Genomic DNA, 25863 nt, shown 5'->3' on the forward strand with positions numbered 1-25863 from the left:
CGGGGCTTGCGTGGAGGGGGGCGTGGCCTGCGTGGAGGGGGCGGGGCGAGAGAGGAGAGTTGGGCGTGGTTTCGAGGGAGTGGGCGTGGCTTTGAGGGCGAGTGGGCGTGGCCGATGGCGGAGTGGGCGTGGCCTCCGCGAAGAGGCCCCGCCCCCCCTCCCCCTCCCCCGCGCCCCCCCCCCCCTTGGCGCTGCCCCCACGCGTGTCCGCGCCCCCCCCCACCCCCCCCCCCCCCCCCCCCCCCCCCCGCGGGTGCCGCACCCCGGGGTGCCGGGGCCGGGCGGGGCGCTGCGGCTGTCCCCGCCCCCGGGGCTCGCCCGCCGCTTCCTGCGGGCACGGCCGGGACGGGGCGGCGGCGGCGGCGGAGCGCGGTGAGTGAGTGCGGCCGGGGGGCGCGGGGCCGGGGGTCCCCGTGGGGGCGGTGGGATGGGGGCCTGGGGTCTTGGGGTGCTGGGGTCTTGGGGTGCTGGGGTGCTGGGGTCTTGGGGTACTCGCCCCGTGGGGCTCTGCGGTGCCTGGGTTCCGGGGTGCCCGGTGCTGTGGGTCCCCGTGGGGCTGGGGTCCGTGGGTCCTCGGGGTGCCCGGTACCGTGGGTCCCCGTGGGGTTGGGGTCTGTGGGTGTTTGGGGTGCCCGGTACCGTGGGTCTCCGTGGGGTTGGGGTCCGTGGGTCCCAGGCACCGTGGGTCCCTGTGGGGCTGGAGATCGTGGACCCCAGGGTGCCCGGCGCCGTGGGTCCCCGTGGGGCAGGAGCTGTGGGGTCCCGTGGGGCTGGGGACCGTGGGTCGTGGGGTGCCCGGCGCCGTGGGTCCCATGGGAGAGGGATCCGCGGGTCCCTGTGGGGCTGGGGGTGACGGGGAGTCCCGCGGGGACGGGGACCCGCTGTGCGGCCCCGCCGGTGCCCCGCGTCTGTGGGGCCGGCGGAATCCTGGAAAAAGCCTGGAAATGGTGAAAGCGCCTGCCCTTATATGGCTCCGGCGGGTTCTCCCGCCTCCGGCCGGCCACAGGCCTGGGAACGCGCCGTGGGCCGTGCCCGGCTCCCACGCAGGATTTTCCCCCTGCCTCAGTTTCCCCCTCCCGGCGGGCACTGGGGGACGTTTGGGAACCGGCGTTTTGGGGCCCGGCTGGGGGTACCCAGCTCAGCCCCGTGGGTTGCGGGGCGCAGCCCCCGCTAAGGTCGGGGTTAATCTCGGCGCCGAGGCTTTGGCGACACCGGGGACGGGGGGGGGCAGGATAACCCCCCCGTGACGCTGGCCCCGCGCCGTAATCCCGGCGCTGAGCGGATTAGGGCGGCCGGGGGCGGGCGATGGTGGCCGTGGGGCTGGGACCCACGGTGGCGTGGGGCGGCCGGGGGGCATTTGGTGGGCTTGGGGGGCCCCGAACCCCAAATCTGCCTCGAGCGACGGCTGCCCCGTGGCCGTGCCAGCTGCCCCGGGGGGGTGCGGAGGGCACGGTGTTGGGTTTTGGGGGGCTCCCCGTTTGCCCGTGGAGGGCGGCGGCGGCAGGATGCGGCCATGCGGCACGGCGGGCGCGGGAGGAGCCGGAGGGAACCGGCTGGACCGGTTCGGGTCCCGTTCCCCCCCCACACCGCTACCGGGAGCGGGGCAGGGGGGGTCCGGGTGGCCCCGCCACCGGCACGTGGCCCGGCTCAAGGTCGCCCGCCGTCTGCCGGCACCGTCCTTCCGCCGGGAGCCGCGGCCCTCGCCGTTTCGGCACGCTTCCTGCCCCGCTGCCGCGGTGCCCCCGGACGGCTCGGTGGCACCGGGGCCGCGGTGGGAGAGCAGCCGGTGCGGGCAGGGTGACCCGGCACCGAGCTTTCCGGCGAGGCGCCCGATGGCACCGTTGGGCCACCGGGTCACCCCGGGGTCTCCGCCGCACCCCCTGACGGCGCTGCTCGCCCCCAGACCCCGGGGATGCCGGTGCCCGCCTGCCCGCAGCGCCCTGCCCTCGGCGAGGTGCCGGGTCCCGCCCGCGGCATGGAGGAGGAGGAGGAGGAGGCGGCGTGCGACGGCGAGGAGCCCTGGCTGGGCAACAGCAACAACAACGCGGCCCCGGGGGGGCGGCCGGGTCCGCGGGGCGTGCGGCCCCCGGGCGAGGAGCCCTCGTACCTGCAGCGCGTGCTGCTGGAGATCGTGGAGTCGGAGCGCACCTACGCCCGCGACCTGCGCGGCATCGTGGAGGTGAGGGCACCGCGGGGACGTGGCGGCGGGGGCTCAGTCCCTCGGGTGGTGCTGAGCAGCCGCTGCGTGCACGCACAGGGCTACCTGGGGAAGATCATCGACGCCGAGGAGCCGCCGCTGCGGCCGGAGCAGGTCAGCGCGCTTTTCGGGAACATCGAGGACATCTACGAGCTCAGCAGGTGAGCGGCACCCGTGGCGGCACTGTCCCCTCCCCGTGATGTGGCGGGGGGGCTCTGGTCAACCCCCGTCCGTCCCTTCCACCCAGCAACCTGCTGCAGAGCCTGGAGAGCTGCGCCTGCGACCCGGTGGCCGTGGCCGTCTGCTTCGTGACGCGGGTAAGGGGATGCGGCTCCAGGGCGGGGGGCACGCGGCGGGGGCCGTGCCGGGCTCTCACCGTGCCCCCACCACCCGCAGAGCCAGGAGTTCGACATCTACACGCAGTACTGCAACAACTACCCCAAGTGAGCGGGCACCGTGGGGCTGGGCGCTACGGGGTGCTGTGGGGCTGGGCGCCGTGGGGCTGAGCACCCCCTGGTGCTGTGCCCCCCCCCCCAGCTCAGTGGCGGCGCTGAGCGAGTGCATGAGGAGCAAGCAGCAGGCCCGGTTCTTACGCGAGTGCCAGGAGCAGATGCGGCACGCGCTGCCGCTGGGCGCCTACCTGCTGAAGCCCGTCCAGAGGATCCTCAAGTACCACCTGCTGCTCCAGGTGAGCCGGCACAGCGTGGCACGGCGTGGCACGGGTACACAGCATGGCATGTACACCCAGCGTGGTTGGGACTGCGTGGCACAGTGTGGGGCACAGCACGGGTACCCGGCATGGCACACATCCATGGCACAGCCCAGGCACCTGGCGTGGTGGGAGCTCGTGGCATGGTGTGGGCACTTGGCACAGCGCAGGGCATGGCACGGCATGGGTACCCGGCACGGCGCGCGTGGCACAGCCCGGGCACCCAGCATGGCACGCGATGGCACAGCCCGTGCACCTGGCACGGTGGGAGCTCATGGCACGGCGCGTCTCGGTGCCACGGCGTGCTCCCCGTGCCCGCAGGAGATCGCCAAGCACTTTGAGCGCAAGTCGGGGGATGACTACGAGGTGGTGGTGGAGGCCATCGACACCATGACCTGCGTAGCCTGGTACATCAACGACATGAAGCGCAAGCACGAGCATGCCATCCGCCAGCAGGTGGGCCACGGGGGGTTGGGGGGGGACACGGCGGTGGCGGGGCCGGGCAGCGGCTGCGGTGACACTGCTGTCCCCGCGTCCCTCGCAGGAGATCCAGTCGCTGCTGCTGCAGTGGAAGGGGCCGGACCTGACCAGCTACGGGGAGCTGGTGCTGGAAGGCACCTTCCGCGTGCAGCGGGCACGCAGCGAGCGCGCCGTCTTCCTCTTCGACAAGCTCCTCCTCATCACCAAGCGCCGCGGGGACCACTACGTCTACAAGAACCACATCCCGGTGGGTGCTCGCCCCGGTGGGAGGGGGGGGTCCCGGGGGGGTACCGCAGGGCTGACGGCGTCTCCGCGCAGTGCTCCTCGCTGATGCTGATCGAGAGCACGCGGGACTCGCTCTGCTTCAGCGTGGCTCACTACAAGCACATCAAGCAGCAGTACGGCCTGCAGGTAGGGTGCTGCGGGGTGGGGGTGGGGGGGCATGGGGGACCCCCGCCCGCTCCCACCACCACCACACCACCCCCTTAGGCCAAGAGCGTGGAGGAGAAGCGTGTCTGGACCCACCACATCAAGCGGCTCATCCTGGAGAACCACCACGCCATCGTCCCCCAGAAGGTGAGAACACCCCGGCGTTGTCCCCCTGCCTTTTTTAATTTTATTTTCGGGGGGGGGGGGTTGACACCCCCTTGGGACCACCACCTCTCCCCGGTCACCAACCGCCTCTCTCTGCGCCAGGCCAAGGAAGCCATCCTGGAGATGGACTTGTTCCGTGAGTGCCCCCATCCCTGCACCCCCGTTCCGCATCCCTGCGCCCCCCTCCCTCGTCCCTGCACCCCCTTGTCACCCCCCTGTGCCCGCAGACCCCCCGCGCCTGCCCCGCTACAGCCCCGAGCGCCTGCACAGGAGCCGCTCCTGCCAGCCGCTGGACCAGCCGCGCCACGGCCGCCGGCAGTCGGGTGAGCCCCCCCCTGTGACACCGTGTCCCCCCCGTGGGGACGGTGCTGTGCTGACGCCTGTGTCCCCCACACGCCGCCCCGCAGAGCCCTTCCAGCGCCGCGACCGCGCCGAGACGCTGCCGGACCGGCTGCAGGGGCACGCGGGGCGCCGGCAGTCGGGTGCGGATGGGGACCGGGGTTGGGGTATATTTTTTTCTGGGGGGGGGGGGGCACGGGGATGATGCCACCTCCCTGCTGTGACACCCCCGTGTGTCTCCCCGCAGAGCCCACCAAGCAGATCCTGCGGCAGCTGGGTGAGCACGGTGAGCGGCTGGGGGTTGCCATTGGGTGGGGGGGACAATTTTGGGGTGCTGCCCCCCCCCCCGCTCACCTCTGCTCTTCTCCCCCCACACACGCGTGGCTGGCAGGGCTCAAGGTAAGGCCAGGGCATGGGGTGGTGTGGGGCTGCCCCCCATGGAAGCGCTGAGCCCTCGTGTCCCCCCCCAGCACGCAGGCAGTGAGGGGACCCTCCTGGAGGCGGGGGAGCCCCCACAGCCCCCCAGGACCTGGGCTGCAGCTGGGGGCGTCGTAGAGGAGGAGGAGGAGGAGGAGGAGGAAGAAGAGGAGGCTTTGGGCAAGGACAGCCAGGAGGAGCAGGATGGGGATGGGGACAAGAACGGGGACGTGGCGGAGGAGCCCCAGGAGGAACAGGTACCCGCACCGGACCCCCACCCCCTCCCCTGCTACCTGTGGCACCCTGCGTCACTTGTGGGGCACCCCATAAGTGCCGTAGGGCACCGCACACCAATCCAAGTTCTGCTGTGCTGAGAGGGTGGGGGCACGGCCCCCCAAACTTTGCTCTCGCCAGGGGACCCCGGCAGGGAGCTGCGAGTGGCGCCGCGAGGTCACCGCCACCCCGGCGTCACCGGTGTCCCCGCTGCGCACCGGGGAGCTCGGCGAGGGGCTGGAGACCCCCGCGCCCCCCTCCCCATCGGGAACCCCCCCACCGGGGCTGCCTGATGGGGAGGGTGACACCGAGCAGCACCCGGAGGCGGGCACCGGGGAGGACCCGCGGGCGTTGAGCAGCGAGGAGGAGGAGGAGGAGGAAGGCCACGGGGAGGGCAGCATCCTGCCCCCCTCGGTGCTGGACCAGGCCAGCGTCATCGCCGAGCGCTTCGGCAGCAGCCTGTCGCGCCGCGGCAGCCTGGCGCTGGAGGGGCGCAGCGGCAGCACCCTCAGCCTCGACGGCCCCCCTCCGGAAAGCGGGGCGCCCCGCAGCCCACCACCATCCCCGGAGCCCCCCCCCGGCCCCCGGCGCCGCTCGCTCCTCTCCACCCAGGACCTGCTGCTGCTGCGCAAGATCCGGAGCTACTACGACAACGCCGAGCACCAGGACGCCGGCTTCAGCATCAAGCGCCGCGAGAGCCTCTCCTACATCCCCAAGGGGTTGGTGAGGACCTCGGTCTCCAGAATCAACAGCTGGCCCCCCCCGGAGCCAGGAAGCCCCAAAACACCCCCGGAGCCAGTGAGCCCCAAAACGCCTCCGGAGCCGGTGAGCCCCAAAACACCCCCAGAGCCAGTGAGCCCCAAAACGCCTCCGGAGCCGGTGAGCCCCAAAACGCCTCTGGAGCGTGTGCCGGCGGTGGATGGAGCATCCCCTGCGTGCCAGGAGAATGGGCTGGAGCCTCCTGCCGAGCCGCTGCTCATCCTGGAGGAGGGGGACGTTGGTGCCGGGGACCCCCCGGGGGTCCTGGCACTTGGGAGCCCCCCCGGGCGCCCCGCCACCAGGGTGTACCAGCTGGCCCGCCAGTACAGCCTGCGCATCAAGAGCCGCCGCCGCCGCGCCGGCGTGCCGCTGGTGGACGGTGCCACCCACACCAGCACCCCAGGTGGGACACGGTGGGGTGGGGGGGACCACGGGCACCGTCCCCCCGCCACCGCCCCGCTCTCACCCCGCTTTCTTTTCCTCCAGGTTTGCCGAAGCCGCCCGTGTCCCCACGGGATGCCGTCACCCCCATGGTGGTCAGTGCCCCCCGCAGCCCGCCCAGCCCCGGCGGTGGCGGCACCGAGCCCTTCTCCTGGCCGGACGTGCGGGAGCTGCGCGCCCGTTTCGGCGCCCCGCGGCCACCGCCGGTGACCCGCAGCCGCTCGGCACCCGAGGGGCCGGGACGTGGGGGGCGGCCGGCGGCCAAGGAGCGGGGTGGGGGCCGCAGCCGCAGCGCTGAGGCGGGCGTGGGGACCCCCGACCCACGGCGTGGTGGGGGCGGCGGTGGTGGCGGCTACCATCACCACCAGCAGCTCGGTGGGCTGTGGGTGACGGCACAAGCGCCCCTGGGTCCCGGGGGGCAGCGGGTGGTGGTGCTGGAGAGGCTGCCCCCCCCTGCTGCCACCGAGCCCCCCGCCTACGTGCAGATCCGCTCGCCCACCACCCGCGAGAAGATCTGCCTGAAGGCGGTGGTGGAGCGCTGCAAAGCCTACCAGGCTTCCGAGGAGTACCGGCGGCGCTGCCCCCCCTGGGCAGGGTGAGCCCCCCGAGCCCCCCCGGCACGGCCTCGTCAGGGACCTGCGGCAGAAGTTTCAGACCCTCGACGCCGCCAGCTAGGGGGGGGCAGCCGGGAGATGGGGCGCCCTGTGGATCCCCAGGAGATGGGGCACCCAAGGACTACCAGGAGAAGGGATGCACCATGGATCCCCAGGAGATGGACTACTGTGGACTACTGAGAGACGGGGCACCCCATGGACCACCAGGGGATGGGGCACCCTGTGGGCTACTGAGAGATGGGGCACCCCATGGACCACCAGGAGATGGGGCACCCGTGGACCACCAGGAGAAGGGACACGCCGTGGATCCCCAGGAGATGGGACACCCCATGGACCACCAGGAGATGGGACACGCCATGGACCACCAGGAGATGGGGCACCCGTAGACCACCAGGAGAAGGGACACGCCATGGATCCCCGGGAGATGGGGCACCCTGTGGACTACTGAGAGATGGGGCACCCCATGGACCACCAGAAGGGACACCCCATGGACCACCAGGAGATGGGGCACCTCACGGACCCCCCCAGCTCACCCAGGACAAGGGGCACCCCGTGGACTCACAGCTCACCTGAAAGAAAGAGCCCCCCCATGGGCCCCAAGGAGGTGTGCACCCGATGGAGCGCAGCTGGCCCAGGAGATGGAGCACCCCCGGGCCACCAGGAGATGGGCAACTCTGGACCCCAAGAAGAAGGGGCACCCCATGGACCCTCCAGGTCGCCCGGAAGAAGCAGGACCCCACAACCACCTTTCACGCCCAGGAGAAGGGCGACCCTGTGGACCACCAGGAGATGGGACTCCCCCTGGCCCCCACCCTGCCTGCCAGAAGGGCCCCCCAGTGCACAGCCCTGGGCCCGCCTTGCTTTGACATCTTTATTACAAAAAGAAAAACCCAAACCGAACCCAAATTTCCTCTCCGCCCACCCACCCGTGCGCTCCCCCCCAGGGACGCTCGGTCCAGCCATGGGGGTGCAGGGGGGGCCCCAGCAGCACCGGGACCCCCACCCGCAGCAAGGGGACAAGCCTGGGGGGGGGGGGGGCGCGCTCTTTGGTTGGTGCCTGTGGGGCCGGGGGGGGGGGGGACACGCTGGTGGGGGGCTTATGGCTTAGAAAAGGGGATTGGGGGGGGGGGGCGGGATGCGCCCGTGTGGGGTGGGTGCACGTGCATGCATGCGGGGCCACGCGTGTGCAAAACGCACACAGGTGTGTGCCACGGGGGGGGGGGGGGGGCACGTGCGCACGCGTATGCATAGACGTGCGTGCACCGACACCAGGGTGCGTGCATGCCCTTAAGCATGGAAACATATGTATATATATATAAATATAAACATATATGTATATACATATATATATACATACACGTGCGTGCCGCGGTGTGGGTGCGGTGCTGCCCCCCCCCCCCCCCCCCCCCGATTTATTTCTTCTTGGGGAAGAAGCTGAAGCGCTTCTCCTTGTCCCGCCGGGGCGGGCCGGGTTCGGGGGGGGCGCGGGGTGGGGGCAGGCTGCGCGCCTTGGCCGGCAGGGTCTGGCAGGAGGTGATGGCCGCGTGCAGCCCCTGCAGCCACGTCTGCATCTCCTCCTGGGGGGGCACGGGGCGGTCAGCACCCCCTGGCCCCTGCCGGGTGCCCCACGGCTCGTCCCGGGAGCACCAGACCCACAGTGGCCCCCTGGGCACCCCTGGCCACCCCGTGTCCCCTTGGGCGCCCTGCGTCCCTCTGAGCACCGCTGGTCATCCTTTGTCCCGTCCGGCACCTCTGGCCACCCCCGTGGCTCCTGGCCACCCTTGGCAGCCCCAGTGTCCCCCTGGCCACCCTGCATCTCCCTGAGCACCACTGGCCATCCCAACATCCCATGGCTGCCCGTGTCCCTGCTGGGCACCTCTGGCCACCCAACATCACTCTGGGTACCACTAACCATCTTCTGTCCTCTTGGGCACCTCTGGCCACCCCAGCGTTCCCCTTGGGGACCTCTGGCCACCACCACTTTCCCTGGCCACCACCGTGGCCCCTGGTCGCCCCTTCTCCCCTGAGCACCACTGGTCATCCTCCGTCCCCTTGGGTACCTTTGTCCACCCCAATGTCCCCTGGCCACCCTGCGTCCCCCTGGCCACCCTATGGCCCCCAGGGCACCCCTCACCTCATCCTTGCCGTGGAAGAGCCACTCGCTGCCGTTGCTGAGCCTGGGGTCAGAGCACAGGGTGGTGAGACACCCGCCGCCCCAAGCTGTGCCATCCCCATCCCCATACCATGCCGTACTCGTGCCATGCTGCGCCGTACCCATGCTGTACCCACACCGTACCCGTGCCGTGCTGCGCCGTACCCATGCTGTACCGGCGCTGTACCCACGCCGTACCTGAGCGTGAAGACATGCTTCTTCTTCTTGTAGCCGGCGGCCACCTGGCAGCGTGCGTCGCGCAGCCCCAGGGGCTCCTCGCCCTGGCAGGGCACCCCCAGCGCCCGGCTCTTGGCGTCCTTGAAGAAGGCGAGCTCGCCGCCCCGCAGCACGCAGTACCGCGTGCTCCACGACCTGCGGGCAGCCCCGTCACCGCTGGGCTGCCACCATGCCCCCTGCCTGCCAGGGGTGGCCGCCGCGCCGTGCCTACCTGTTGGACGCGCGCTTGGTGGCTGCTTCCAGGTCGTGCTTGCGTCCCAGGTAGCCCTCAAGCTGGACGCGGGCCGGCTGGGCGGGCAGCGTGGCCACCTCCTCCCGTGGCACCGTTGCCGGCTCCTCCTCGCCCTGGGCCGGCTGCCACGAAGCAACAGCCACGTCACAGCCCATCCCCTTGGGTGTCACCTGCTGTCACCTCCCTGCTTCGCCAAGCCACGTCCCCCGAGTGCCCTCCCCTCCCCTCTGTGCTGCCCCCGGGCATGGTGGCACCGGTGGTGTCCCCCCATGGGGACACACAGAACCCAAGCGCCGATGCCAGGAGCAGTCGCTCCCCAGTGCTTGGTGACAGCGGCGCTGCACGGAGAAGCTGGTGGCCACTGGGAGCTGCTGGGAGCAGCAGCCAGGGCTCAGCGTGGTGTGGGGACCCCTGAATGTCCCCCAAAACAGGGCTCAGGGACAGCGGTGCGCGGCAAATGGGATGCCCGGGGTGAGGCTTTGGGCAGGGGCATGGCTGGGTGCAGAACGCGGCGATGCCACAGCCCCTTCGTCCTTCGTGTGGGGACGGTCCCAGCCCCTTGGTGGCGGTGGCAGAAACGAGCTGGGGCCACGTGGAGCTCCTGCGGTGTGCCCCACAGAGGTGGACAGGAGGAAGGGGGCTGTCCCCAAGCAGCCAGAAGGTGACCGTGTCCCCAAGGAGGCAGGCAGAGGAGGATTGTGTCCCCAAGCTGGCAGAAAGCAGTCTTGTCCCCAAGCAGGCAGAGGGGGACCCTGTCCCCAAGGAGCCGGAAGATGCCCATGTCCCCGAGCAGCAGAAGTGATCTTGTCCCCCAGCAGAAAGTTGGGGATCCTGTCCCCAGAAAAGCGATCTTGTCCCCAAGGAGCCAGAAGATGTCCCCAAGCAGGCAGGAGAGACAGAAGGGGGTGCTGTCCCCGAGCAGGCAGAACAACCAGAAAGCAAATCCTGTCCCCAGGCAGGCAGGAGGAGCACAGAGGGTGGCAGCGAGCACGAGGTGATGATGCCAGAGGGGGGCAATACCCTGTGGGGTGACGATGTCCTGCAGGGTGACCCCCATGGGGTGACGATGCCCCATAGGGTGACAATGCCTTGTAGGGTAGCGATACCCCAAGGGGCGACGACGCCTTGCAGGATGACAGCTCCACAGTGTGGCAATGTCCCATAGGGTGGCGATGCCCCATAGGATGACGATGCCTTGCACGGTGACACCCCCAGGGGGTGATGGTGCACCACAGGGTGACGGTGCCTCGCAGGGTGACAACGCCTTGCAGATCAGCGATGCCCTCTTGGGATGACGATGCCTCGCAGGGTGGCATCCCCATGGGGGCAGCGATGCCCCTGGGGACACGAGCCAGAGAGCTGATACAGGCACATCCGTCCATCCAGCAGCACCACTGCTGTGTCCCCGTGTCCCCAAGGAGCTGACTGTCCCCTCCGTGCCAGGACAGAGCCAGCTCCGCTCCCAGCGCTGGGACAGCCGGGTGCCAGGTGGCGGTGGCCGTGCGGCGTCCCTGTGACTTGCAGGTGTCTCCTGGGACAAACGCCGCTGGGGACCTGCCTCATTCAGGGTGGCCGGCTCCGTCTCTGCCCCACACACCCGCAGGTGCCAGCCTCCGCCGTCCCCAGCCTCACCCCGGGGCTCCCAGCCGCCGGCCGCCACGGGGACATGCCATGGCACAGGGGAAGGCGCTGCCCTCGGGCCCGCCCGGAGTTTCGGGGGTCATTCAACATTTATTCAACTCAGTGCGAGGAACAACTCGAGGGCTGGAGGTGCGGGGTCGCGGCCGTCCCTGATGCGGGATGGGAGGGAGAGCGAAGGGAGCGGGGCCGGGAGCTGTCGGCGCGGGCGCGTCCAGGGGCAGCGGTCGGTGTGGCGGGGCCATGCGGGGGGGACATTCCTGGTGCCGGGGAAGGAGAAAGCTAAAAGCCAGAACTGACCGGTTGGAGCCCATCGGTGGCAGGCGGAGAGGTGTCCTGCGGCGTCACCCCTTTCCTCTTCTCATCCTCTTCCTCCAGCCTGCGGGAGAGAGGTGCTCAGCATCCCAAAGGACGGAGGTGGGCATCGGGGCGCCCCCAAAATCGCCGCCGGGGGCAGCCCGGGGGGAAACTCTGCCTGCAGGCGGCCACCTGGGGACACGGTGCCCGCACCCCTTACCCTGCCTCCAGCTCAGCATCCAGATCCAGGCGATATTCGGGAGCGGCGTCGTGCGTCACCTCCTCCTCCCGCAGCGTCCGCCCGCCCAGGAGCTCCAGCTGCCGGGGAAGGGGATGCAGGTGTTGGGGAGGGGACACCCAGCCGCGTCCCCCCCCCACCACCCACGGTGCCACCTGAGCTTTCCTCACCGTCGTCAGCTTCCTCAGGGCGGCGATGCGTTCCTCCCAGGTGGCCGTGGACTTCTCGAAGGCTTCGTGCCGCTTGAGCAGCTTCTCCACCCCGTCCACCGTCTGCCCGTAGTCGCTGCTGGCCAGGTAGGGCTCCTGCGCCACCAGCCACGACTCGGCCACCGAGGCGTCCCTGGAGAACTGACACACCTCCAGCACTGCGGGCAGTGGGGGCAGAGCGCTCAGCAGCTGCCTGGGGGGTCCCACCAGCCCCAGACACCCCCCCCCCCGCTCCCCAACCCAGCCGTCATCACACTTACACAGCCGCAGCCGGTCCCAGCGCTGCTGCCACAGCTCCATCATGACCTTCCTCTTGTCCAGCAGCTCCATCAGCTTCGCCTTGATCTGCAAGGGGTGGCTGTCACCGGGGGGGGGGTCCATCCCCACCGCCCACCCTCCCCTTCCATCCAGGGGCTGTCCCCACCTCGGGTGACTCCTGGTGCTTGCGCTGCAGCAGCTTCTTGCCCAGCTCAACGCAGGCGGCGAAGCTCTTACTGCGCGCGTCCATCTCGGCGCGGATGCCCTGGTGGTACGTCATGAGCAGCTCCACCGAGGAGACGTCCCTGGGGGCAGAGGGGGGGGAGTGGAGACACGGGGCTCGGCGCCGTGCCGGCGGGCAGAGGCATGGCGCCCTGACCCTTCTGCTCCTACCTGGGCTTCTCCTGCGTCTGGATCTGCCGCGTGGTGCTCTCCATCCAGGAGAGCAGGTCGCGTGCCATGCTGAAGAAGCGGAACTTGTCGGCCGTGTCCACCAGGCGCGCCCGGCGCCCGCTGCACGCCTCCAGCAGCGCCCGCAGCGCCCGCGCCACCTCCTGCTCCAGCTGCTGGATGCTGGCCGCCTTCTCGCCGGCGTAGGCGGTCTGCAGCCGCGCCGCCGCCTCCCGAAACTGCTGCACCTGCGTCTCCAGCAGCTGGAGGTCGCGCTCGAAGGCGCTGTGCATGCGGTGGAAAGCCTCCACCGAGCCCGAGTCGTCGCCCAGGTCCTGGGGCAGCTCCTGGTGGCGGGCGGCGATGAGGGCCAGCAGCTCAGCGCCGTCATAGAAGTACTTGTGCAGGTCGTGGGAGGCGGCCAGCAGCTGCATGCGGGTGTCGATGAGCTCCAGGAGGTCGGCCCAGCTCTCGTTCAGCCCATCCTTCCACTCGGCCATGGTGGCGGCCTCAGTGTGCCCCGCGTCAATGAGGTCCTCAATGGCCAGGTTGACCCGGTCCACGCGCTCCTGCCCCACGCTGCCCGTTTCCCGCGCAAACTCCCGAAACTTCTCCCGCAGCAGCTGGGGTGGGGAGGAAGAGACCTGTTCACGCCACCAAAAAGCACCCCAACATCACCGTCACCGTTAGGCCCGTGCCAGCGGGCTCACCGTGACATGGTCCAAGTCCTGCCCCATCTCCTGGGAGGAGGCGGCCACGTCGCGCTCTGCGATCCACTGCTCCAGGTCCTCCACCTCGCGCTTCAGCTGGAAGAGGTGGCACATGTTCTCCAGGCGCCGCCGGCGCTCCTCGGCTGCCTCCTTCAGCCCCGCGTAGTGCTTGTCCACCTGGCCCTGCAGCCGGATGATCTGCTCCCTGCGCGGCCCCGGGCACACAGACACCCCAGTTCGTACCCAAACCCGAGGGTTTTGCCATGCCTTGGGGGGGTTTTGGGGAGAACCCCCCATAGATGCGCTCCCCATGTCCCTCCACCACTGCCGGGCAATGCCATGCGGGGCAGCGAATGCCACCAAACCGCCGTTCTACCCACCCGGGCACTGCAGGCATGGGGCTGCCCCAGGGTTGGGACACGCGCGGTGGCACTTACCCCTCGGGGTGGCCGGCGGAGAGCAGCTGCTGCGCCCTCCCCGCCAGCTCCTTGATGGTTTGGCCGTAGTCCTCAATGGAGCGCTGCTGCCGCACGTGTCTCTTCAGCATCACCAACCCACTTTCCTCGTCCTGCAGCAGGGATGGCACCACGAAATGTCAGCGCGAGGCACGGCTGCAGAACAGGGATTGGGGTCCAGCCCCACTGCCCACCCTGCCAGGGCGTCCTGCCTCCCTCCGTTGCAGCAGGGAGCAGCGGTGAGCTCAGCACTGCACACCCTCCTATGTCGTGCAATGGCATGGCATGACATAGGAGGGTGTGCAGTGGCATGGGATAGTGTGTAAAGGTGTGAGATAGGATGGTGGGGAATGGCACAGGATGGCACATAATGGCAGGGGACAGGATGGTGTGGAATGGCATGGCACGGGATGCCGTGGTACACCGTGAGACGGCATCGTAAAGGCATAGCATTGGGTGCCACAACATGGGATGGACTGTATGGCAGAGCATGGTATGGCATGGCATGGGATGACTTTGGATGACATGAGAGGACTTGTAATGGCATGGGATGAGCTGTAATGGCATGGTGTGGCACGGGACAATGTGTAATGGCATGGCACAGTATGCCATGTAACGACACTACATGGATGCACGCAATAGCCTGCATGAAACAGCTTTGGATGGATGGCATGCAATGGCACGGTGTGACATACCATGAGATGGCGTGCACAGGCAGAGCATGGCACAGCATGGCACAGCATGGCACGGGATGGCACGGGATGGGATGGGACAGTGTGCAATGGCACGGCATGGTGCAGGACGGCACAACATGGCACAGGATGGATGGCACGCAACGGCATGGCACAACGTGGCATAGGATGGCATGTAGTAACATGGGATGTGACACACATCATGCAATGGCACAGCATGAGAGGCCGTGAGATGGTGTGTAATGGCACAGCAAGGCTTGGCATGGGATGGCGTGTAATGGCACAGGATGGCACGGCAGGACACGGCACAGCACAGAGGCCCTGAGAGACACAGGCACACAACACGGGGCCACCCTCACCTTCGGCTTCTCCTCATCCCCCATGAAGAGCTCCTGCTCGCTGACCCACGCCTCGGCCTCCCCGGCATCCAGGTAGTACTGCTGGGCCTCGCCGGCCTCCTGCAGCCTCCGCTGCCGTGCGGCCACCTCCTCCCGCAGAGCCTCCCACAGCACCTTCAGCTCCTGTGCCCGCTCCGCCAGCTCCGGGCATGGTCCTTTGGCTGCCGCCTCGCCACGCGCCAGCACCTCGGCCAGCCGGGGAGCATGGCCCTGCAGCTCCTTCTGCAGGGTCTGCCATGGGGTCAGGGGATCAGGATGAGGGGAGGCGGCACCTGGCATCCCCAGGTGGGGTGGTGGGTGCCGCCATGGCACGGACTCACCTCGTTCCTTTTGGCCAGGCGCTGCACACTCTGCAGGTCAGTGCCGTGGTCCGTCGACCTGGCCCGTGGCATCCTCTCCTGCACCCACAGCTGCAGGCGACAGCACCCACTGAGTGTCCTGCGCCCCCCGGCACCGCAGCCCCCACTGCCGCTGTGGTGCTCACCGTCTCATCCTCCAGGTCACGTGCCAGCTGGTACATGGCCTTGGAGGTCTCCAGCTCCCTCCTCCTCCTCCCCAGTGGCTCCAGCAGCTCGAGGAAGCGCTGCTGGAGCCTCTGCTCCTGTCCATCAGGCTCTGGCGCAGCCCCGGCAAGCGGGGCCACCAGTTCCGCCAGCTCCTCCTGCCGCGCTCCCACTTGCTCCTCCAGCCGCTGGAGGGGGAGAGCCGTGAGGACCCAACCACACCGCCCACAACACCGTTTTATGACGCCCCCCGACTGCACGCCCGCTGCCCACCGTCAGCCTCTTGAGCAGCAGGTTGGCACTGGTGAGGTCCTCGGCCCGCTCGGCAGCGCGCAGCTCGCCCTCTGCCTGCCCCAGCCAGCGCTCCAGGTCGCCGTAGCTCTGGGCGCACAGCTCGGCGCGGTTGGCCTCGAAGAGCTGCCGGCCCTTCTCCTCGGCGGCGGCGTGCAGCCCGTCCCACAGCGCCCGCAGCTCGCCCAGGCGCCGTCCCACCACGGCGCCGTACTGCGGCTTGCGTCTCGCCAGCTCCATCCCCTCCTGCGGCACGTCAGCGTGGTCAGCGGCAGCCGTGTCCCCACGCTGGGGGCCGGCCGTCCTCCCTTGCCAGGACCCACCTCTTCGATCTTCTCCATCCAGCCCCGGTTGGCCGCCAGCTCGGCCATGAAGGCCTGGTGCTTCTGCCACTTGCCGTGGAGACCACGGGCTTCCCCGTAGGACGTGTCCTGCGCCGTCAGCATCTTCTCCTCCACCCAGGCGGTGAGCTGCAGGCGAGGGCGTCATGGCTCGGCCCAGGGCACCCCACGGTGCCGCTGGCTGTGCCGTTCGCCTACCTCTCGGCAGCTCTGCAGGAAGCTCTGCAGCTCGTGGTTGTCCTGCAGCAAGCCCGCCGCCTCCTGAGCCTTGGCCACGATCGCTTGGTGCCTGGTGGGGGGACAGGCGGCATCACCCCCCTGCCACCCCACCCACAGGGGTGCCCACGGAGCCCCTCGCCCAGCTCACCGCTCCTGGAGGGCCTGGCACTTCTCGGTGATCTTCTCGGAGAAGATGTTGCCCTCAGCCACCAGCTTGGTGCCGCTGGCCACCACGCTGGGGACCTTCTCAGCACTGCTCTCCATGCTGGCGTGGAAGTCCTCAAAGCGGCGCAGGGCGGCCACCGAGCCCTCCAGCGTGGTGGGCAGCTCCAGGTGGGCCAGCGTGTACTCCTGTGGGGCACGGGGGCTCAGCACCCTTTCTGGGAAGCTACCAGCCCTCTCCTACCACGGGGATGGGTGCCGTGCCTGGTTTGCTTGACGGACCCACCCTGTGAGGGTCTCTCACAGAATGTGGGAGCCTTCCCCAAACCCAGGAGCCGGCCACGCATGGCACCACCACGCCCCAGGTCCTCTCCCCCACCGGTGGCCACGTCTGCGCACCCACCTGGTTGGTGAGGAGGATCTCCGCCTGCTTGGTGTCACGCAGGAACTCCTGGAAGCCCAGGCACTGGGTGAGGAAGCGCTGCCGGGCGTCCCACATCTTGCGCAGGGCGCCCCAGCCCGCCTCCACGCCCCGCAGCCGCTCCCGCAGCTGCTCGTACTCGGGGTCCTCCTGGCCCCTCGTCACCCGCTCGCCCGCCTCCACCAGTGCCTCAAAGGCGGCCGCGTGCCCCTCGGCATCCTGACGGGCGGCCGCGTGCCGCTGCAGCAGCTCCTCCGCCTCGGCCACCGACACCGGCACCTCGTCGGTGGCCGCCACAGCTTTCTGCGCCCCGAAGAGCCACGCTTGGAAGTCATCCAGGTCCTGCAGGAAGCTCTGCAGCTGCCCGGCTTCCCCCAGCGTGGCCGCCCGGTCCCGCAGGGCATCCTGCAGCCCGTCCATGGCATCTTGAGCCGCCGCCAGCCGCCCCGCCACGTCCTCGGCCAGTTCGGGGCGCTCCTCGGCCAGGCGGCCAGCCTGGGGGCGCAGGGCGGCCAGGCGGCTCTCGGCGGCCGCCAGCTCACGCTCGATGCCGTACAGCTTGCGCTGGGTGGCCAGGACGCCAGCCAGGTCGCGGCCGAGGTCCCGTGTGGACTCCACCACCCGCGTCTTGCCCAGCAGCCAGGAGCGGGTCTCCTCGCACTCCAGCCGGTAGTTGAGCAGGCTGAGCGCCGAGCCCACCGCCGCGCGCCGCCGGGACACCAGCTCCCGAAAACGGCCCCACCTGCACAGCCACGGGGATCAGGGCGGGGAGCACGTCGGGGCACGGCCCCCCCGCCACTCGGGGACATACCTCTCGTTGAGCTGCTGCTGGCACTGCCGCACCTGGGGGCTGCGTGGGTGCCCGCTCTCCAGCAGACCGTCGGCTGCGCGGTTGACGGCGTCGATTTGGGGAGCCACGCCGGCCATCTCCTGCTCCAGCCCATCCAGCCTGCGGGGTGTCCAGGCTGAGAACGGGCCAGACCTCGTGGCAACGGGCTGAGAACGGGCCAGAGCTCGCGGCAACGGGTGGTGGCACCTCCCTACCTGTGCTGCACCACGTCCAGGTCCTCCAGCGCATCGGGCACCTCCAGCTTCTCCAGCCACCGCTCCTTGGAGGCCATCCAGAGATGGCAGGCTTCGCTTTCCCCAAAAACAGTGTAGAGGTCCAGGGCATCCTGCAGCCGGCGGCCACGCAGCTCGGCCAGCCCAACCACCTCGGCGTGCAGCGCCCGCAGTGCTGCCAGCCGGCTCTGCGCCTCGGGGCCAGCCTGCAGCTCCGGGGGGAAGCCCTCTGCTTGGTGGCCCAAGCGCTCCAGGAGCTGCTGGGCGGCCACCAGCTCCTCCAGCAGCTCCTGGTGCTCCCGCAGCAGCGCCTGGGTGCGGGCTTCGTCGTGGCCCAGCTCCTCGCTGGCCGCCCGCCGCCGGGCATCCGCCAGCACCTCCGCCAGCTCCTCGGCCTCTGCCTGGAACTGGAAGAAGCCCTCAGCGTCCCGCAGCCCACGCCGGCGGAAAGCCACCAGCTCCTGCAGTTGGCCCCAGAGCGCTCGAACAGTGGCCGCCCGGTCCCGCAGCTGCCCGGCCTCGCGCCCTGCAGCCGCCAACCGCTCGGCCGCCACCAGCGCCCGCTCCAGCCGGGCACCCCGGGCCTCCAGCTCGGCCTCCAAGGCGGCGTGGCGGCGCTGCAGCAGCAGCACACCCGCCAGGTCCTTGCCGTAATCCAGCGCGGAGCAGATCTGCTCCTGCTCCTTGATCCAGTCCTCTGCCTCGTCCAGCTCCCGCAGGCACTGCCAGAGCGCCCGGGATTGCTCCAGCAGGGCTTTGCGCCTCGCCGCCAGTGCCTGCAGCTCCCGCCGGCACAGCTCCAGGTGGCTCACGCGGTCCCGGATCACTTTGGGGTCGCAGGGGCGGTAGCCTGGCCAGGGAGACATGGGGGTGGGCATCAGAGGGGTCCCGGGATGCATTGTGGCTTCCTGGAGTGACCCTACCCTTGGAGCGATCCTCCTTTTGGAGAGCCTCGAAGCAGCACAGCCCTTGGAGCAGCCCAACCCTTGGAGATCCTTGGGGTACCCAACCCTGGAGCGGCTCTACCTTTGCAGACGCTTGGAGCCTCCAACTCCTTGGGGGCCCTTGGAGTGACCCTACCCTTGTAGCAACCCTATCCTTGGAGACCCTTGGAGTCCCCAACCGCTGGAGTGCCCCCAACCCCTTGGAGACCCCTGAAGCACCCAACCCTTGGAGCAACCCTACCCTTAGAGTGACCTATCTTTGGGAACCCTTGGAGACCCCAACCCCTGGAGTACCCCCAACCCCTTGGAGACCCCAACCCCTTGGAGACTCCTGGAGCATCCAACCCCAGTGCATCCCCCCTGGAGCACCCAACCCCTGGAGCACCCCCGGCCCGCTGGAGCAGCACACCTACCCTCAGCGTCGGCGAAGCGGAGGGCAGCAGCGCTGACAGCCCGCGCCTTCTCCGCCTGCAGAGCCATGTCACCTTCCAGCAGCCGGTGGGTCTCCAGCAGCTCCTCCACCTCCAGGAGGTGCTTCCCGGATTCGGGCGATGCCAGCTGCGCCTGCGGAAGACCCAGGTGTCACCTGCAGGCTCCAAGCAGGTGATGGGCACCCAGCACCGCTGCCAGCTCTGTCATCGCCTGAGCGATGCATGCACCAGGGGATGGATGCATCTCCTGGGCGTTGCATTCATCACGTCCCAGCATAACGTGTTGACGGTGGCCACATCATCCCTCTCCAGCACCCAAACACCCCATAACGATTTTCTGCCTCCCCAAGAAGTCCCACTGACCCCCTGCCTGGTGGGACCAAAGCACCCAACCCATGGTGGCATCAGCCCAAGGTGATGCCAAACCTCCCACATCCGCAGCTCACCTTGACCTCGTCCATCCAGTCGATGCTGTGCAGCATCTCCTGGAAGAGGTGCTGCAGGGTGAGATTCATCTCGAGGCGCTGACGCCGGGCACGCAGCAGCTCCTGGAGCTGCTCCCAGAGCCGCAGGATGTTGTCCTTGCGCCCCTTGATGCGCTTGATGTCGTGGTAGCCCTCTGCCTCCAGCTCCTTCGCCACCGCCTCGATGGCCTGCACCCGCTCCTTGTAGGCGGCCGTGTCCGTCTCGATGGCCTCGTGCTTCTTCTTGGCTGCCTCCACCGCCGGCAGGTCCTGGCCGAAGTTATCCTGCCGGGAGCAAAGCTGGTGGTGAGGCAACTTTGGGGTGTCCCCGTCCCTGCGGTGGGTGCCCCGCAGCCCACCTGTGCCACCAGGCGCTGGTTCTCACTCAGCCAGGCCTCCCGCATGGCCGCCTTCAGGTCGAAGCGCCGCGCCAGCTGCTCCAGCTTCTCCTGCCGGATGAGCTCGTTGCGCAGCGCCAGCTCCCGCTCGTGCTCCGCTTTCTCCAGCTGCTCCCACGCCTGGCAAAAGGCAGCGCCGGATGGGGTGGGACACATGTGCCACGTCCCACCAGTGCCATCTCGCTCTGCTGGTGAACCCCAATGTGCTCCAAGGGTGGGGGAGCATCGATGGAGAAACCCAACATGCCCTGGGATGGGATGGACCCAACCTGCCCCAAGACGGACCCAACCTGCCCCAGGACAACCTAAGGGGAAAAGCCCCTGGGGTACTGGTGGAAAAGCTGCCCCCAAGTCCCCAGGCATCCCGGGAGCAGCCACATGTCCCCCCATGGGGCACAGCCGGAGGGTCCCCATACCCGGTTGATGTCGCAGACCAGGCGCCCCTCATGTGGGGTGTAGACACGCTGGTTGTTGGCTCGCATCCGTGACTGGATGGTGAAGAGCAGCACCTCCAGGTTGCCCTTCTCCTGAAACCTGACCCGCAGAGAGCTCAGCCCGGGGCACCCATGGGCGCTCGCTGCGGGCAGGGAGCCGGGGGGACGCTTACTTAGGGGGCTTCTCCACCGTGCGGTAGGTGCTGAAGGCTTGCAGCTGGTGCTGCACCCCGGCCAGCGAGTTGGCGAAGCTGCGGCTGTTGAGGGAGATGATGGTCTGCTCGATCCAGGTGAGCAGGTCAGAGGCCAGCCCCCCGTAGCCCTCGATCATCCGCTCCGTCTCCTTGGCGTGCTCGATGACCTGCAGCAGGGCTGGCGGTGAGCGCGGGGCACCCCAGCAGCTCCCCCAGCCCCGACATCATCCTCACCTTGCCCAGCCGCCTGCCCTTCACCTCCAGCTTCTTCATCTCGGAGAAGTAGTGGTAGAAGGCCACCACGTAGGTGATGATGGACTTCTCGTCAGGGTTCTCCGTGAACACATCTGCAAGTATGAGAGAGGCGTCAGCCCTGACCCAGCCGCTGCAGCACCCTTGGGTGCCACCCATGTCCTTGTCCCACCCAGAGTAGGACAGCTCTGTCCTTCCATGGGCACATCCCGGGGGGGAAACTGAGGCAGGGGGTTGGCAGCGGCCTCACCTTCGGGGTCGAGGAGTGGGGTGATACCCAGGTGCCGCTCTGCCACGCTGAACGCGTGCTCCAGGTTGTGCCGGGCGTTTGACTTGGTCAGGGTTTTGAACTCAAACAGCTCGGGCCTGGGGACAGAGGAGGACATGGGACATGGTGACGCTGCCATGCCACTGCTGCCCCAGTGCTGGCCACCGCGCCGCATACCTGTGCTTGTGGATGAGGGCGTTGAAGGCCAGCCCGTCCTTCCAGCTGGAGGTGAAGTTGGTGATGTTCACGTGGGGGTAGCTGCAATGGGGACACCTCACCGTCAGCCTCTGCGCACCCCTGGACCCCAGGGCAGGGGGCGAGGGTCCCACCACCTACCCCGCTGTCTTCATCTGGCACCAGAGCAGCAGCGCGTCCCGGGGGGAGCGCGTCTCCGGGCCTTCCTTCATCTCCTTGATGACATCCTGGACCTGGGGGACAGAAGGACAGCCCGGGCTGTCAGAGGACGGCGGCGGAGGACAGCTCCCGTTTGGGTGCCGGTCCCATGGGTGCCGCCCGGCCCACCTGGAAGCGCAGGATGATGGTCCAGATGAGGCCGAGGATGAGGCGGTGGTTGCCGTCCACGATGTCGTGGGAGCCCATGTTCTCCAGGTGCACCTGCTTCTCCTTCAGGAACTGCAGCGCCTTGTCCACGTTCTCCAGGCAGTGGATCCGCATCCGGCCCTTGGTGGGCTTGGGCTGGGGCGTGACAGTGCTCAGCACCCTGCCCTCACCCCTGGGCACCCCCTGCCCTGCCCAGGGACGCCCCTCCACCATCCCCACCCCGGCCTGCTGCTAGCCGTGGTGCAGCACTGGAGGCAGCAGCGCGTGGCACGGCACGGGTGGCGGGTTCCCTAGCCGGAGGGGACTCGTACCAGCATCTCTTTGGACAGCACCTCCAGCAGCTTGATGAGCATCCGCCCGTCCCGGAGGTCCAGGTAGAGGTCCGAGATGCGGCAGGTGACGCAAGCCAAGTGCAAGTTCACCCACTTGGTGAAGGTCTTCTTCTGCACCGCCTCCCGCTCGTCTGCAATGACAGCGGGCACGGTGGCACCGGGGACAACCCCACGCCACGCCGGTGGGGACCACGGGGACCCCAAAAACCATCCCCGCACCTGCCAGGGCTTTGATGCGGGAGCGCTCGAAGAGGCGCGCGGAGCTGTTGTCGTTGTCCAGCTCATCGTCAGAGGCGTCCCAGTGGCTGTAGGACTGCTGAAGCTCCAGGTGGTCGTAGTCGTTCTCCGAGGTCATGGTCCCGGCGTCCCGCGGCCGGGCGGCCGTCGGCTGTGGGGAAGAGGCTGCTGTGGGGTGGCGGGGACGCGGGCACGGGCATTGCCGCCCCACCATGCACCGGGATTTGTGGCTAAGACCTGCCGGTTAATCGGCTCAACGGGATTTAGCGCCACGCCCCAGGTGTTTCGGGGCACGGAGGTGCCACGCGCTCAGGGCGCCCCCAGCCATTGTCACCCTGTGGTGGCTCACGCCGCTGCGTCCCCATGTGGGTGCCAGAGCGCCCGTGGGTGGTGTCCCCATGGACAACCCCTAAGGGACATGGGGGCTGCGGGCACCCGCCCCACGCCTGCGCCGGGAGGGGCTTCACGGGGAGAACAGGCGACAGCTGCCAGAGGGGGGGGGGGCCGGGAGGGGACACCCGCCCCCGGGGACATTTGAGACGCAGATAGGACGGGCCGGTATCTAAAAATGCCTGCCAGCAGCTGCCGGGAAGGCGGGGGGGCTGCGCAGCCGCCCTGGGGCCCCCGAAGGGTGCAGGGAGCCAGGCTGAGGGCTGCCACCTCCAGCACTCGCTCAGACCCCCCCTTCTCCCAACAGCACCCCCCCAAAATCCTGGCACCCTCCTTGCCTCATAGGGTGTGCCCAGCCGGGCACCCCTGGGACTGAGCAGCCCCCCAGGGTGACCCCTCCAAACCTGGGGCCTGTGGGGATGCGCAGGGACACTGGGGAGCACAGGGATGACCCCCAGGGCTGCAGGGGGGAAAACACCCGTACGTGGCGGGGGGGCCTTTATCGGGGGCCGGCAGGGCTGGGCGCTTTTCTCTGCACCCTAATCTCGGCGGCGCAGGCAGGAGTTTGGCTCGGGGGCAGGCATGCACACAAGAGTGTGCAAGGGCATGCCAGAGCGTGCAAGAGCAAGCACGTGCTAGCAAGAACGTGCAAGAGCACGCCAGAGCGTGTAAGAGCGTGCAAGAGTACACACATGTGAGCACGCACACGCAAGAGCACGCGGATGCGAGCAAGGACATGCAGGAACATGCCAAAGCATTCAAGAGTGTGCACACAAGTGCAAGGACATGCAGGAGTGTGCAAGAGCATGCATGTGCGAGCAGATGCATGCAAGGTTGTTTGTGAGCACATGCAGGGCAACGCAAGCGTGTGCAGGAGCACATGGGGGTGTGCAAGAGCGGGGCACGCAGCCCTCCACACTGCACCCCCGGCACCCCTTGGCTCTGTGCCGCTGCCAGCCAGCACCAGGCTCAGAAAAAAAAAAAAAAACAACCATGGGGAACCCCAAATTTTGGGAACCCCCTGGAACTGCGGGTGTGCCGAGCTGTGCCCGGTCTCTGTGCCTGCAACAGCAGTGGGGATTGAGCATCCTCCTCCTCCTCCTCTGAGCCTCCGGCGGGGCCCTGGGCGAGCCAACACCGCGCGTTGGCGACGCGGGCGCTCTCCGAGCCTTTAAATCTCCCTCTGCCGCACCAGCGCCGCCGGGAGAACAACGGCGCCCGGCAGGGGCCCACCGGCGGCTGCTCCACGCGGGGGTTTGCGTCCCACCACCGCAGCCCCGGCGGCGAGCACCCAGCCTGCGGGCTGCACCCCTCTGCCTTCCCCGGCCGCGGCTCGGCGCCGTGAATCAGCACTTCCCGGCCAGGGGCTGGCACCGAGCCGCCGCCGCCGCCAAGGTCCCCCCACTGTGCCCGGTGTCCGCGTGGAATGTGGGGGTCCCGCCGCGCCCCGAGCCCCTTCCCTGCTCGCCCAGGCTGCATGCAAGTGCCAGCCACCGGCACAGGAGCGGGCTCCATTCACTGGAGCGAAGCGCCCCAACAAAGCACCCTGGGGTGCCGGGGTGCTGACGCTCAGCATTGCCCTGGCTGCTTGGTTTTCCCCAGCTTCGTTTTCCCAAAGCAGGCATTTTTTTTTCCTTTCTAGCCCCGCTGCCAACAGAGGGACGGCCCCGCAGCCACCGGCAGCGCCGCGGGCGTGCGACCAGGGCCGGGAGCAGATGGCATGGCACGGCACGGCTCCGCCGGACCTCGATGCCCAACGCTCGCCCCCCGGGGCCAAGCGGGAGCGGGGCTCCGGGCTGCCCAGGGCTGGGCTGGCCGTCACCGTCACCACCACCGTCACCGTCCCAGCCGGGCTGTCCGGTGTCACCGAGCCACGCCGCCGTGGCACACACACACGTGCCTACACGCCGCGCGCATTTCTGGCTATAAATAGGCCTGGGCTCAGCCCCGCTCCTGCCCCCGGGGCGGGGGGCACCCAAACCCCCCAAATCTCCATGCAGGGCCCCGAAAGCACCCGGGAACGTGCCACGCACGGGGCTGCTGTCCCGGACACCCCGGCAGCGCTCCCCGCTCGCTCCCCCACGACCAGCAGTTATTATCTCACCAAAGCCAGGCGGCTGCGATATTTCCCTGAAACGCGCGGGACCCTCCCCGGGCACCCCAAATCCACCCCCCCCCCCCAGCATTACAGCCGGGGGGAGCAGCACAGGCACCGGACACCCCCGGAGCATCCTCCCCGCCAAGGGCACCCAAACTCTTCTTGGGACCCAAAATCCCACGGGGTGACAGCGTGGGCCAGGGTCACCGTGTCACCGCCGCGTGTCCCCCCCCCTCCCAAATTCCCCCCCCCAGCGTGTGCCACTCCCGGTGCGCACCCCCCACGGGTGACCCCCCCTCCCCACGCATGCCCCCCCCCCCAAAATCCCACAGCGGGAGCAGCCCTGGAGGGGGGGCACAGGAGGTGGCGGCCACCCCGGAGGGGGGGGGTGGCAGCGGGTCCCCGTGTGTCCCCGCTGCCTGCCGGGGGGGGGGGTGCGGATCGCGTCCCGTTGCCGGGGGGGGGGGGGCGCTCACCTGCGCGGGGCGGCGGCGGGAGGGCGAGCGGCGGCGGCGGGCCGGGAGCGGAGCGGGGCGGGGGCAGCGGAGCCGCCGCTATAAATAACATTATCGGGACATTCCTGCCGGGGGCCAGCCCAGATAGCCCCGCTCTTCCCCCCCCCCCTCCCGGGAGGGCCGGGCGGAGGCGGGCGGGGACGGGCCGCCCGCCCCGCAATGCAGCACAGCGGCCCCCCCCGGCCGCCGCCGCCACCGGCACCGGCACCGCCACCGGCACCGGCACCGGCACCGGCACCTGGCGGCGCGGAGCGGCGCGGCGCAGCGCCACGGACCCGCCGGCCGCGGGGACCCCCCCCCGGTAGCGCTGGGTGCCCCCCCCCCCGGTTAGCCCCGGGTGCCACCTCCTCCCCAGGGTCCCCCCAGGGGCCTCGCCGTAGCCCTGGGCGCCCCCAGCCGGCTTGGGGTGCCCCCAAATAGTCCTGGTACCCCCCCCATTAGTCCTGGGTGCCCCCCCAATTAGTCCTGGTACCCCCCCCCCATTAGTCCTGGGTGCCCCCCCAATTAGTCCTGGTACCCCCCCCCATTAGTCCTGGGTGCCCCCCCAATTAGTCCTGGTACCCCCCCCATTAGTCCTGGGTGCCCCCCCCATTAGTCCTGGGTACCCCCCCGATTAG

At 69.2% G+C, this 25863-nt stretch overlaps 2 protein-coding genes across 3 annotated transcripts; one reads left to right on the forward strand and one right to left on the reverse strand.

Annotated features, from left to right (window-relative positions):
- Positions 1 to 261: 261 nt before the first annotated feature.
- PLEKHG3 (pleckstrin homology and RhoGEF domain containing G3) lies at positions 262 to 7718 on the forward strand. The gene is given in 18 exon segments (XM_066998809.1): positions 262 to 372; positions 1904 to 2179; positions 2258 to 2358; positions 2445 to 2514; positions 2594 to 2640; positions 2735 to 2885; positions 3228 to 3362; positions 3451 to 3633; positions 3705 to 3797; positions 3876 to 3962; positions 4083 to 4116; positions 4208 to 4303; positions 4388 to 4462; positions 4567 to 4718; positions 4790 to 4993; positions 5151 to 6171; positions 6255 to 6790; positions 6792 to 7718. Coding segments are annotated over 17 exon segments (3345 nt in total). The 5' UTR covers positions 262 to 372; positions 1904 to 1912; the 3' UTR covers positions 6885 to 7718.
- Positions 7719 to 7947: 229 nt separating this feature from the next.
- SPTB (spectrin beta, erythrocytic) lies at positions 7948 to 25367 on the reverse strand. Of its 2 annotated transcripts, XM_066998790.1 has the most exons (35): positions 25208 to 25367; positions 22226 to 22394; positions 21986 to 22137; positions 21636 to 21809; positions 21450 to 21541; positions 21291 to 21371; positions 21096 to 21211; positions 20828 to 20940; positions 20573 to 20760; positions 20382 to 20499; positions 19927 to 20085; positions 19550 to 19852; positions 19086 to 19236; positions 17711 to 18578; positions 17478 to 17615; positions 16649 to 17408; positions 16232 to 16434; positions 16063 to 16153; positions 15847 to 15993; positions 15506 to 15769; positions 15214 to 15420; positions 15050 to 15139; positions 14691 to 14960; positions 13622 to 13752; positions 13185 to 13389; positions 12478 to 13097; positions 12251 to 12389; positions 12087 to 12171; positions 11788 to 11984; positions 11600 to 11697; positions 11383 to 11461; positions 9424 to 9566; positions 9174 to 9347; positions 8958 to 9000; positions 7948 to 8400 (listed from the first exon to the last, which is right to left on the reverse strand). In XM_066998790.1, the coding sequence occupies exons 2-35, from the start codon at positions 22359 to 22361 to the stop codon at positions 8236 to 8238; spliced, it is 6900 nt and encodes a 2299-aa protein (XP_066854891.1). In that variant the 5' UTR covers positions 22362 to 22394; positions 25208 to 25367; the 3' UTR covers positions 7948 to 8235. The 2 variants fall into 2 exon arrangements, with proteins under 2 accessions (XP_066854891.1, XP_066854892.1); XM_066998791.1 differs by lacking the exons at positions 7948 to 8400; positions 8958 to 9000; positions 9174 to 9347; positions 9424 to 9566 and adding an exon at positions 10596 to 10782.
- Positions 25368 to 25863: the final 496 nt, after the last annotated feature.

The sequence above is a fragment of the Anser cygnoides genome, chromosome 5 (genome assembly GCF_040182565.1).
Source record: "Anser cygnoides isolate HZ-2024a breed goose chromosome 5, Taihu_goose_T2T_genome, whole genome shotgun sequence".
Taxonomy (NCBI): Eukaryota; Metazoa; Chordata; class Aves; order Anseriformes; family Anatidae; genus Anser; species Anser cygnoides.